Below are 14,277 nucleotides of genomic sequence, written 5' to 3'. Positions count from 1 at the left end.
AGTCCACAAATCAGTAGGAGATTTACACCCCCTACACACGATCCGAATATCGTACAACTTTTTTCGCTTAACAGTCGCAAGTAGAAATTAAATAGGTTATTAAAGTCCCGAAAATTCTCGTACGACAGAAAAAAAAAAAAAAAAAAAACAAACACAGAAGTGATGTACGATCTGGTATCGTACACAAATTTTTTTTGTGCATATCAGATATATTATCAGGGGTTGACAAATTTGCTTGGAATCTAGGAGCCAGCTAAAAAAAGTTAGGAGCCAGAAAACGCACCCCGTCCCGACGAGCTTGCGCGCAGAAGCGAACACATACGTGAGCAGCGCCCGCATATGTAAACGGTTTTCAAACCACACATGTGAGGTATTGCCGCGATTGGTAGAGCGAGAGCAATAATTCTAGCCCTAGCCCTCCTCTAACTCAAAACATGCAACCTGTAGATTTTTTTAACCAGTTGGTAACCGCCCTATAGCCAAAATACGGCTACAGAGCGGTTACTGTACTCTAGGAGGGCGTCAATGTACGTCCTCCCAGAGACTGCGTTGTGCGCGCCCGAGCGGGCGCGCACACGCGATCGCCGGTGCTCGCCGGGTCTACGGGACCCGCAGCAACAGCACTCGCGGTAAGGAGCCAATGGACGCGGCTCCTTACCACGTGATCGCGCCGTCCAATGACGGCGCGATCACATTTGTAAACAAACCCTGCGGCTGGGTCAGATGCAGGTCATCTCTCTCCTCTCCTCACACCGTTGCAGCGTGAGAGGAGAGGAGAGAGATTTTTCAAATCAATAGTAAGTGCCCAGCAATCCCCAGCAGTGCCCAGCAGTGCCCCAGCAGTGCCCCAGCAGTGCCATCTGTCCCCTAGGAAGTGCCATCTGTCCCCCAGGAAGTGCCATCTGTGCCCCAGGCAGTGCCATCTGTGCCCCACTAGTGCCATCTGTGCCCCACTAGTGCCATCTGTGCCACCTGTGCCCCACAAGTGCCCCAACAGTGCCACCTGTCCTACACCAGTGAACACCAGTGCCACAAAAGTAAAAAGTAAAAGTAAAAACACTGCCACATCAGTGCCACAACACTGCCACCTGTGCCCATAAGTGCCACCTGTGCCCATAAGTGCCACCTGTGCCCATAAGTGCCCACAAGTGCCGCCTGTGCCCACGAGTGCCGCCTGTGCCCACCAGTGCCGCCTGTGCCCACCAGTGCCGCCTGTGCCCACCAGTGCCGCCTGTGCCCACCAGTGCCGCCTGTGCCACACCAGTGCCGCCTGTGCCACACCAGTGCCGCCTGTGCCACACCAGTGCCGCCTGTGCCACACCAGTGCCGCACCAGTGTCATCTGAGCCACACCAGTGTCATCTGAACCACATCAGTGCCGCCTGTGCCCATCAGTGCCACCTGTGCCCATCAGTGCCACCTGTGCCACACCAGTGCCGCCTGTACCAAACCAGTGCCGCCTGTACCAAACCAGTGCCGCACCAGTGTCATCTGAGCCACACCAGTGCCACACCAGTGTCATCTTTGCCACATCAGTGCCACCTGTGCCCATCAGTGCCGCCTGTGCCCATCAGTGCCGCCTGTGCCACACCAATGCCGCCTGTACCAAACCAGTGCCGCCTGTACCAAACCAGTGCCGCACCAGTGTCATCTGAGCCACACCAGTGCCACACCAGTGTCATCTGAGCCACATCAGTGCCGCCTGTGCCCATCAGTGCCACCTGTGCCCATCAGTGCCACCTGTGCCCACCAGTGCTCATCTGCACCCCACCAGTGCTCATCTGCACCCCACCAGTGCTCATCTGCGCCCCACCAGTGCCCATCCGCGCCCCACCAGTGCCCATCTGCGCCCCACCAGTGCCATCTGTGCCCCACCAGTGCCATCTGTGCCCCACCAGTGCCACACCAGTTCCACCTGCACCACTGCAGTGACGCCTGTGCCCACCAGTGCCGCCTGCTAATCAGTGACCCCAGAGCCACAGCAGTGCAACCAGAGCCACACCAGTGCCACATTTGCCCATCAGTTACACCTGCGCCACTGCAGTGCCACTAGTGCCCACCAGTGTTCTGCAGTCCAGCCTCACTAGCCACCAGTATGGCAAAAAAATTTTTTACCACCGAGCAGGCCTTCCAGAAACTATGGGCGTCTGATGACAGCTGTGAGGAGTCTCTGTCCGATTCCGATTCGGCCTATGAGCCCGTAACAGGAAGCGGGTCTGATACTGATTCAGAGGAGGAACCTGTGCCCGTTAAAAGAAGGCGTTCTGGCGTGGAGCAGCCTACTACTAGTGCAGTGCCGTCCACCCCGCAAGCAGTGCCGTCCACCCCGCAAGCAGTGCCGTCCACCCCGCAAGCAGTGCCGTCCACCCCGCAAGCAGTGCCGTCCACCCCGCAAGCAGTGCCGTCCACCCCGCAAGCAGTGCCGTCCACCCCGCAAGCAGTGCCGTCCACCCCGCAAGCAGTGCCGTCCACCCCGCAAGCAGTGCCGTCCACCCCGCAAGCAGTGCCGTCCACCCCGCAAGCAGTGCAACAAAGGTCAGGCACCAGTAGGGTGTCCTCTCTGCCCCAAAGGGATAGGGGCCATGCCAGCCTTCCCTATGGCCTTCAAAACCCCCTGTGGCTGCCTTCGAATTCTGGAGCATCAAGTATCCCCCCTTTCACCGCCCAACCAGGTGTACAGGTGAACACCGATAATTTTGACACGATTGATTTTTTTCATTTAGTTTTTACAGACGAATTATTGTCATCTATTGTGGCCCAGTGCAATCTCTACGCTCAGCAATTTATTCTAAGCAACCCCGATTCCAGCTATGCCCGCCCCTTTCATTGGAGAGACCTGACCGTAGAGGAGTTTAAAATATTCTTAGGCCTGACCTTCAATATGGGTCTCTCAAAAAAAAACAAAGGGTACGCCTATTGGTCTACCAAAGCCATCCACCACATGCCCGTCTTCTCATCCCGTATGCCCAGATCCCGATACTTCATGATTCTACGGTTCCTCCACTATAATGACAACACCCAGTGCCCTCCCCGAAATGACCCTGCCTTTGACAAATTATTTAAAATTCGGCCACTTCTAAATTTTTTTTCTGAAAAATTCCCCCAGTTATATACCCCTCAACAAAATATTTCAATAGATGAGTCCCTTGTAAAATTCCACGGCAGGCTGGGCTTTAAACAATTCATCCCAAGCAAAAGGGCCCGATATGGGGTGAAGATGTACAAACTGTGTGACCGAGACACGGGGTACATCTACTCCTTCATTGTTTACGAAGGGAAGGACTCCCAACTACATCCCCCCGAATGCCCCGAATACATCGGAACAAGTGGAAAAGTCGTCTGGGAGCTCATCTATCCACTACTTGGAAAAGGATACCACCTTTACGTGGACAATTTTTATACTAGCTTGCCCCTGTTTAGAAATCTTTACCGGAGAGACACCCCAGCATGTGGCACAGTGAGAATAAACAGAAAGGGCTTCCCCCAAAAATTGGTGAATCAGAAGCCGAGACGAGGAGAGACGACGTCTTTACGGAACCAGGAGCTATTGGCTGTCAAGTGGAGGGACAGACGAGATGTCCACATGCTCACCACCATCCACAATGACACCTACGTGGAAGTCCCCAAAAGAAGCGGCCCAGTGCAGAAACCATCTTGTGTCTACGACTACAATTTATTTATGGGTGGCGTAGACTTCAATGACCAGATGATTGAACCCTATCTTCCCTCCCGAAAATCCCGTCACTGGTATAAAAAAGTGTCCATTTACTTTTTCAGTTTGGCCTTCTATAACTCTTATGTTATCTACAAAAAAGCAACACAGAATCCCGTTCCATATCTACTCTACCAAGAAGACGTTATCACCGCCCTTTTGTTCCCTGAAATGCCACCAGACATTCTTCGCACTGATTGCGTGAGCAGACTTCACGAACGGCACTTTCCTGACAAAATCCCCCCCCGTCGAACAGGTGCAGCCCGTCAGAAGAAATGTCGGGTGTGCGCCAGAGGAGGAGTCAGAAGAGACACAACAGTTTATTGTCCCGATTGTCCCTCCCAACCAGGCCTCTGTTTAGGTGCATGTTTCCGCCGTTACCACACTATTGAAAATTATTAGATAAACAAAATTCAAATTCCCTGTCATTTTCCTCCACACCCCTTATGCCACTGCACTGTACCTACCTCTGCCTTCTCCGTTACCGACCCTGGACTGTTTTATACGACCACAATTTTGCCTAATGCTAAAAATACCTCTGCTTTCTCTGGAACTGACCCTGGCTTGTTATACGACCACTCTTTTGCCTAACCCTAAACTGTACCTACATCTGCCTGCTCTGGAATTGACCCTGGACTGTTTGACCACGTTTTTTGCCTGCCCCTTGGATTGATCTTTTACCCTGCTATGCTAGTGGGAACACAGGAGTCTCACACATGTGAGGGGCTCCAGAATTGTTTTTCTGGATGAAAAAACTAATTTTTTAGTTTTCTCATTCCCAGATTAGGGTCTGGTTGCCCGGAGGCTTCAAAGAGATTTGGGTGGGAGAAGCCTCTACCCCTGTCCCCATTCTTTCCTGGCCTTACTACCAGGACCAATATTTTGGCACTGCTGGCTATGTACCGACTATGAACAATATTGCTGCCTGGACAATTCCATTCATTGTCGCTGACCACGTTCCTGCCTGCTGCCTGGATCAGGGCTCTCCTCCTGTGGACAATTGCACTACTAAAAACACAGGTAATCCTTTTTTTTTGTACCCATTACTCAGCAGAATGTATTTTAGGGTGTAATTCTTGGTATGTACATGCTGTGTTAGAAATATGAAGGGCCTTCAAAAATGTGATAGATTGTAAGGAAATTGGATGTGTAATTTGTGTCCCTACAACACCTGATGGTGCTTCTTGGATGTTGGGTCTCTATGTGGCCAGGCTGTGTAAAAGTCTCACACATGTGGTATCGCCATACTCAGGAGGAGCAGCAGAATATATTTTGGGGTGTAATTTTTGCTATGTACATGCTATGTGTTGGAAATATCCTATAAATGGACAACTTTGTGTAAAAAAAATGCGTTTTCATTTTTTTTCCACATTTTCCAAAAACATCTGCAAAAAAATGAACTGTTCAAAAGACTCATTATGCCTCATAGATTATACGTTGGGGTGTTAGCTTTCCAAAATGGGGTCACTTTGTGGGCGTTTCCATTGTCCTGGTGCTCCAGGGCCTTCAAAAGTGTAATAGGTGGTTGAGAGATTAGATGTGTAATTTATGCTCCTAGAATGCTTGAAGTTGCTACTTCGGTGTTGGGCCTCTGTATGTGGCCACGCTGTGTAAAAGTCTCACACATGTGGTATCGCCATACTCAGGAGGAGCAGCAGAATATATTTTGGGGTGTCATTTGTGGAATATACATGCCATGTGAGAGAAATAACCTGTTATAATGACAAATATTGGTATGAAAAAAAAAAAAAAAAAAAAAATCTTAATTTTGCAAAGAATTGTGGGAAAAAATGGCAACTTCAAAAAACTAACTATGACTCTTACTAACTACCTTGGAATGTCTACTTTCCAAAAAGGGGTCATTTGGGGGGTATTTGTACTTTATTGGCTTGTTAGGGTCTCAAGAAATGAGAGAAGCTGTCAGTACTTCAGGTGTGATCAAATTGTTCAATTTTCAGAAATTGGTACCAAAGCTTGTAGACCCTATAACTTTCACCCAGACTAAATAATATCCAAATTTTTTTTTTTTTTTTACCAAAAATATGTAGCAGTATGCATTTTAGGCCAAATGTATGAGGAAAATTACTTTTTTACAAAATGATATGATAGAAATGAAGAAAAATTCATTTTTTTACAAAATTTTCGTTCTTTTTTCATTAATAGCGGGGAAAAAAAAAAAAAACGCAGAGGTGATCAAATACCACCAAAAGAAAGCTCTATTTGTGGGAAAAAAAGGACAAAAATTTCATTTGGTTACAGTGTTGTATGACTGAGTTATTGTCATTCAAAACGTGAGAGCACCAAAAGCTGAAAATTGGTCTGGTTATTAAGGGTGTTTAAGTGCCCAGTTGTCAAGTGGTTAAACGTCGCCTATGGAGATTTTAAAGGGTAAAAGTTTGTCGGCATTCCACGAGCGGACGCAATTTTGAAGCGTGACATGTTGGGTATGAATTTACTCTGCGTAACATTATCTTTCATAATATTAAAAAAAAAAAACGGGGATAACTTTACTGTTGTCTTATTTTTTAATTAGAAAAAGTGTAATTTTTTCCCCCAAAAAAGTGCGCTTGTAAGACCGCTGCGCAAATACGGCGTGACAGAAAGTATTGCAATGATCGCCATTTTATTCTCTATGGTGTTAGGATAAAAAATATATATAATGTTTGGGGGTTCTAATTAGAGGGAAGAAGATGGCAGTGAAAAATGACATTAGAATTGCTGTTTAACTTGTAATACCAACGGCCACCACCAGATGGCGCCAGCTCACATCTGGTGGTAATAACTTGTAATACCAACGGCTCACCACTATATATATATATATATATATATATATATATATATATATATATATATATATATATATATATATATATATATATATATATATATATATATATTTAAAAAAAGGGGGGGGGGTGAACTGTCATGATCGGCTCTCGAGGGCTCTGTACCAACGATTCGATTTTCATACGATTCTTCCTTGGATGACATTTTTAGTACGATATTCGGATGGCCTTAAGGATCTACCTGAATGTCTTTTCTGTTTGGAGTGAACCTATCAATGGAAAACCCCTTTAGAATTCCAGTAGCTATGCAAATAGTTCTTTACAAACAAAGCAAATGACAGGAGACTGTAAATCAGAAGAAACATAACCTCACTAACTGTTACAGCACAACAAGCGCTGTGGTGTAAAGCATGGCTTGCCAAATTTGCTCTGAATCTGTGAGCCAGCTAAAAAAAAATAAGTTTGGAGACAGTTTTTGTTTTCTTTTAAACTAACAAGCTTTTATTTTCAACAACAAAACCCCTTTTCTTAAAGCGGAGTTCCGCTGAAAAATATAAATAAATCAGCAGCTACAAACACTGCAGCTGTCCTTAAACTAAGGACACTTACCTGTCCAGGGCGCCCGCGATGTACTTACCCGAAGCCGATCTGTCCCTCGGCTCTCAAGTGGAGGAGCCGGCATCTTCAGTAAGAGAATAAGGAAGTGAAGCATTGCAGCTTCACAGCCTGTTTTCCTACTGCACGCTCTGAGTGGTCCCTGCTGCCTTCTGGGCCGGACATGGTGTAGATCGCCGCGGATCCTGCGGCAATCTTTCACCCCCCTCTTAACCACTTAAGCCCCGGACCAATATGCAGCCTAAAGACCCAAGGTGTTTTTACAGTTCGGGACTGCGTCGCTTTAACAGACAATTGCGCGGTCGTGCGACGTGGCTCCCAAACAAAATTGGCGTCCTTTTTTCCCCACAAATAGAGCTTTCTTTTGGTGGTATTTGATCACATCTGCGGTTTTTAGTTTTTGCGCTATAAACAAAAATAGAGCGACAATTTTGAAAAAAAAGCAATATTTTTTACTTTTTGCTGTAATAAATATCCCCCAAAAACATATGTAAAAAATTTTTTTTCCTCAGTTTAGGCCGATACGTATTCTTCTACCTATTTTTAGTAAAAAAAAAATCGCAATAAGCGTTTATCGATTGGTTTGCGCAAAATTTATAGTGTTTACAAAATAGGGGATAGTTTTATTGCATTTTTATTTTTTATTTTTTTTTTACTACTAATGGCGGCGATCAGCAATTTTTTTCGTGACTGCGACATTATGGCGGACACTTCGGACAATTTTGACACATTTTTGGGACCATTGTCATTTTCACAGCAAAAAATGCATTTAAATTGCATTCTTTATTGTGAAAATGACAGTTGCAGTTTGGGAGTTAACCACAGGTGGCGCTGTAGGAGTTAGGGTGCACCTAGTATGTGTTTACAACTGTTTGGGGGTGTGGCTGTAGGAATGACGTCATCGATCGTGTCTTCCCTATAAAGGGAATGACGCGATCGATGCGCCGCCATAGTGAAGCACGGGGAAGCCGTGTTTACACACGGCTCTCCTCGTTCTTCAGCTCCGGGGAGCGATCGCGACGGAGCGGCTATAAACAAATAGCCGCGCCGTGGTCCCGGATCGCTCCCCGAGCGGACCCGACCACCGCATGTAGCGGGGGGGGTCCCGATCGGACCCCCCACCCGCTAATAGGCGAGGACGTACCTATACGTGCCATATTGTGGACGTATATGTACATGCGGTGGTCCTTAAGTGGTTAAAGGTGCCAAATGTGACACCGGAGGTGGGGAGGAATTCGAAAAGCGGATGTTTGTTTTTAGATGTTAACAACTTGCCTACCGGACACTTTCACCTCCTTCCGGGAGTGATTATCACTGTAAATGTGTCAGAATCACCGGTTACAGGCTCTCCTTTCCTGCTTTTCAGGGAGAATAAAAATTAAAATAAACGGCACATCACTGCTGTCTGTAGCCAGCCCTGGTTTGTTTAGCAACCCAGGGCTCTTGTCTGTCATTCGCTCAGCCGATTGGCAGGTACCAGCCATAAATCATTGGCCAGGACCCACTGATCGGCATGTGCCATTTGTTTTTTTAATGACATTTTTCCCTTGTCGATTTCTGATTGTTATTCATAAAGGATTTTTAATAATCAAGTGATATAGCAACACATTTATTTATAAATTTCAAGGGGCTGCCAAATGTGCAGAAAAAGTACAGCAGGCGTGACTTGAACTGCGTGTGGTCTGACAAGAGCAACGCATTCTTTCACACAGAAATGCACATTTCCAGCATCGCATATGATGTGGAGGGGCCATATAAATGTTTGGCCATCTTAGCTGTCCTTCTAAAAAGCAATTGATGGCTTTTCCGGGGCATTTGACAGGTGTCCGGAAGGATATACAGACTCCTCACTGCCTGTGTTAAAGCCTCCCTCCCTGCTTTAGTGAACTTTAAAGTAGTCCAAAAGAACCATTTCCTTCACTGAGGGCTTGTTCACACTTGCTTCAAAATCTGGCATTAAACACGCTTTAAAAAAAAAAAAAAAAAAAAAAAAAAGGATAAACGCGGCCTTCCCTTCTCACAGGATGCTGTTCTGTCTGTGTCCTGAATGATCCCGCTGATTGGCTCCCACTGTGTCCAATCACATTGAAAGCAGGATGCCGACAGTGCGTATGCACGCCCCAGACCAAAAAGTGCAGAATCATGTAATGTGATTTTTGCACAGAAGAACAAAGAGATAGAGATTTTGTATTATATATATATATATATATATATATATATATATATATATATATACACACACACACACATACACACACACACACATACACTATACGAGTATAGTGGTCAAAGTCCCAGCAAGTGTAGAAGCATCTGTCAGCAGTGTATGAACTGTATTACAGAGTGGTGTTCTGGTAGCTGTGTGGGGACCCCAATCACTGCGGTATCATGCCCCTTAGTGTGGCCGGATTCGCAAAATTAGCTTCTGAACTATTTTTTGCACGTTCCTGTGCATTGAAATTAATGGGCTGTCAATACCAGTGTCTTGTCAGAATACCGCTGCCCATCAAAAAACAAAAAAAACCGCTTAGGCCCCGTACACACGGTCGGACAAAACCGACGAGAATGGTCCGACGGACCGTTTTCATCGGTTCACCTCTGAAGTGGCCTGATGTGTGTACACACCATCAGTTCAAAATCCGATCGGGTCAGAACGCGGTGGCGTAAAACACACGACATGCTGAATAAAACGAAGTTCAATTCTTCCAAGCATGCGTCGACTTGATTCTGAGCATGCGCAGGTTTTGAACCGATGCTTTTCTGTACTAACCATCGGTTTGGTCCGATGGGGCAACGGTCCATCTGTTCGGTTTTAAAGCATGTTTAGAAATTTTGGACCGAAGTAAAACAGACCGATAGCCTATACACACGGTCGGTTTGGTCTGATGAAAATGAACTTTGGTTCATTCTCATCGGACCAAACCGACCGTGTGTACGGGGCCTTACTGAGCATGGGCCCCAACATGGTTGCCATGTGCTCCAATAGGTTTCCTAATCTGACAGAACACAAAGCCAGGAGCGGACATCTTTTTATACCCAGGCAAGCAACCAGGAGGTGACAGCCATCTTGGTACACCCAGGTAGTGGCCATCTTGGTACACCCAGCCAAGTGTCGGCAACCATCTTGGTACACCCAGAAATCCACATTGGCCATCTTGGTACACCCAGGCAAGCAGCCAGGTTGTGGCGACAGCCATCTTGGTACACCCAGGCAAGCAGCCAGGTTGTGGCGACAGCCATCTTGGTACACCCAGGAGGTGGTGACAGCATTTTGATACACCCTGCACTGCTCAGCGGAAAACTGATTATATACTGAAATAGACTATTTCACTTGGTCAAGGTGAAATTGTATATTTTAGTATACAAGGTGAGTTAACTGCTAAATTAAGTGTGAAATCCGCTGCCGCCTTTATGTTCTGTCACTTTAGGAAACCTATTAAAACACATAGCGGCCACGCTGGAACGCATAGCGGCCACGCTGGAACGCATAGGGGCCACGCTGGAACGCATAGGGGCCACGCTGGAACGCATAGGGGCCACGCTGGAACGCATAGGGGCCACGCTGGAACGCATAGGGGCCACGCTGGAACGCATAGGGGCCACGCTGGAACTCATAGCGGCCACGCTGGAACGCATAGGGGCCACACTGGAACGCATAGGGGCCACACTGGAACGCATAGGGGCCACGCTGGAACGCATAGCGCATGTGCATTGAGCAATTTTGTTTGCAGCGTCACTTCTGTTGCATTTTCTGATAGAACACAGAAACATGTGAACACGCGTGTTCTAGGGTTAGCCAGCCCTGAAAACACAGAGATTGAGGTGTAAATGATCCTTGTGTGTGAACTCCTGCTCACAGCTGTCTCCTATCACCATAAGAGCTGTTATCATAGGTCACCTCCCCATTGTCCGCCCCGCCATGTCCTTCACCCTGTCAGTCACATTGCTCCCCCAGAGCCCCATGACAGCAGCTCCAGCGTCAGAACTACATGTCCCATCATGCATTGCCGAGTCACGTGGTCACCACTCACCTTCTCCAGCAAAAGTCTTATGAGCTGCTCATGGCTGCGCCTCGCCTCCCGGCCCTGGCGGACGTAGGCCGGGGAGACCAGCTGCTCTCCAGCGGTAAAACTCTCCCCGTTCATGACGGCGGAAGAGAGGACTGACACGGTGCCTTAGGTCACAGCGTGATACAGCTACGACAAACACCGCCTACCATGACCAACGCAGCCAATGGGCGAGGGAGAAGCTCCAGGATGTGCCAATCGAGTTCCGATGTGATACGCTCTTCTAGAGAGTCTAGACTCGGGGCCAGACCCGCCTAGGGGGCGTGGTATTATGTACTGAAGTTTCAGACGCTCCTCTTACCATGTAGTGCTGTGTATGAGTGCAGTGCTGCTTCTGATCACTAGAGGGCGGGATAAACATGAGGGGCCAGATTCACAAAGAGATACGACGGTGTATCTACAGATACACCATCGTATCTCTGACGTAAACTGGTCCTATCTATGCGCCTGATTCATAGAATCAGATACGCATCGATAGGGCTACATCCGACAGTGTTACACTGTCGGATCTATTTTTAAATTTAAAAATGGCGCCGGGGGCGTTCCCGCTGATTTACAAGAAATAATATGTAAATCAGCGAGATACGCAAATTCACGAACGTACGCGGACCCGACGCAGTCTTCTTACGACGTTTCCGTAGCGGCGTACCCGTCGTATACTTACCCTTTCTTTTATCAGGCGCAGCCAATGTTAAGTATAGCCGGCGTTCCCGCGTCGAATTTGAATTTTTTAACGTCGTTTGCGTAAGTCGTTCTCGAATACGGACGGACGTCGTTTACGTAAGCGTTGCAACCACTGACGTCCTAGCGAAGTCAGTGGGAGCAATGCACGCCGGAAAAATTTCGTGGACGGCGCCTGCGCATTTAAATTCGGGGCGGGAACGCGCCTGATTTAAATATGACACTCCCCTAGCCGCGAATTAGCCACTTGCCTCCTAAACTTGCGGGAGCGGATCTTAATTCACGTAGATCGAGCGGATGTATAGATCCGCTGAGCTACGTGAATCTGGCACGAGAAGTCACAAGCTGGTAGTACAACTGCAGCGACAATATGAGTAGAAGAACCTGGAGCAGATGTGCATGACAGCCAATCAGCTTCTATGTTGCATTTACAAAGCTTGCATGAACAATTCGAAGATAGAATGTGATTGGTTCCACCAGAGTCTGACTGCTCTAGGCCTAATCATTTTAATCATTATGTAGTAAAAGATTGAAATCATTTTTCTGTTTATAAGGATGTGCTGGAACTGGAGAGAGTCCAGAGAAGGACAACAAAGCCAATACAGGACTCAAACTGGCGGCTCTCCAGCTGTTGTGAAACTACAAGTCCCATGAGGCTTGACTCCCACAGGTAGAGGCATGATGGGACTTGTAGTTTCGCATCAGCTGGAGAGCCGCCAGTGTGAGACTCCTGGAGGATCTCAGCTATGAGGAAAGACTGCAAGCATTAAACATATTGGGCCAGATTCACGAAGCAGATACGACGGTGTATCTCAGATACACCATCGTATCTCAGCTTTTTTCAGGTCCTATCTATGCGCCTGATTCATAGAACCAGTTACGCATAGATAGGGCTGAGATCCGACAGTGTTACACTGTGTTACACTGTCGGATCTTTTTTTTGATTTAAAAATGGCGCCGGGGGCGTTCCCGCTGATTTACACTGAATAATATGTAAATCAGCGAGATACGCGAAATTCACGACCGTACGCGGACCCGACGCAGTGTTCTTACGTCGTTTCCGTAGCGCGGTACCCGTCGTATACTTACCCCTGCTAAAAGCAGGGGTAAGTATTGTTAAGTATAGCCGTCGTTCCCGCGTCGAGTTTGAAATTTCCTACGTCGTTTGCGTACGCCGATTCACGAACACGCGCGTCGCAAGTCTAGCTCCCGTCGCAACCACTGACGTCCTATTGACGTCAGTGGGAGCAATGCACGCCGGGAAATTCCCCGGACGACGCATGCGTATTTAAATCGGCGCGGGAGCGCGCCTGATTTAAATATGACACTCCCCTAGCCGCGGAATTTGAATTCCGCTGGGGGATTTAGGATCCGCCGTCGCAAGTTTGGAGGTAAGTGGTTTGTGAATTAGCCACTTGCCTCCTAAACTTGCGGGAGCGGATCTTAATTCACGTAGAACGAGCGGATCTATTAGATCCGCTGCGCTACGTGAATCTGGCCCATTGGACCAGATTCACAGAAGAGATACGATGGAGTATCTCAGATACACCATCGTATCTCTGATTTTTACTGGTCCTATCTATGCACCTGATTCATAGAATCAGATACGCATAGATAGGGCTGAGATCCGACAGTGTCACACTGTGTTAGGCTGGGTTCACACTACGGTTTTCCCGTCCGTCAGCCGCATACGATTTATATGTAAAACCGTATGCGGCTGAAACGGACGGGAACGTATGGAACCGCACATATGTGCGTTTTCCATTGACATTAATGTTAAAGGAAAACGTATGCGGTTGCCATACTGTTTTAAAAACGACCGCAAAACCGTGGTTGAACACGGTTTTGCGAACGTTTAAAAAACGTTTTGCCAGCAAATCGTACGCACCCGGATGCATCTGAGTGCATACGATTTGCAATGCATTCTCTATCTATACGTTTTCCCGTCCGTGCCCGTACGTTTTCAATACTGAAATCGTATGCGGCTGACGGACGGGAAAACCGTAGTGTGAACCCAGCCTAACACTGTCGGTTCTTTTTTTGGATTTAAAAATGGCGCCGGGGGCGTTCCCGCTGATTTACACTGAATAATATGTAAATCAGCGAGATACGCGAAATTCACGAACGTACGCAGACCCGACGCTGTGTTCTTACGTCGTTTCCGTAGCGCGGTACCCGTCGTATACTTACCCCTGCTAAAAGCAGGGGTAAGTATTGTTAAGTATGGCCGTCGTTCCCGCGTCGATTTTGAAATTTCCTACGTCGTTTGCGTACGCCGATTCACGAACACGCGCGTCGCAAGTCCCGCTCACGTCGCAACCACTGACGTCCTATTGACGTCAGTGGGAGCAATGCACGCCGGGAAATTCCCCGGACGGCGCATGCGTATTTAAATCGGCGCGGGAGTGCGCCTGATT

At 47.5% G+C, this 14,277-nt stretch overlaps 1 protein-coding gene across 1 annotated transcript in view; it reads right to left on the bottom strand.

Annotated features, from left to right (window-relative positions):
• SEPSECS (Sep (O-phosphoserine) tRNA:Sec (selenocysteine) tRNA synthase) overlaps positions 1 to 11,385 on the bottom strand; it is a 62,494-nt gene extending 51,109 nt beyond the window's left edge. Inside the window, exon 1 of the mRNA XM_040335172.1 lies at positions 11,144 to 11,385. Within this exon, the coding sequence (XP_040191106.1) occupies positions 11,144 to 11,257 (114 nt within the window). The 5' untranslated portion in view covers positions 11,258 to 11,385. The remainder of the gene's footprint in view (positions 1 to 11,143) is intronic.
• Positions 11,386 to 14,277: the final 2,892 nt, after the last annotated feature.

The sequence above is a fragment of the Rana temporaria genome, chromosome 1 (assembly GCF_905171775.1).
Source record: "Rana temporaria chromosome 1, aRanTem1.1, whole genome shotgun sequence".
Taxonomy (NCBI): domain Eukaryota; kingdom Metazoa; phylum Chordata; class Amphibia; order Anura; family Ranidae; genus Rana; species Rana temporaria.
Note: the sequence above shows the minus strand (reverse complement) of the source record. Positions and strands in the feature narration are given on the sequence as shown.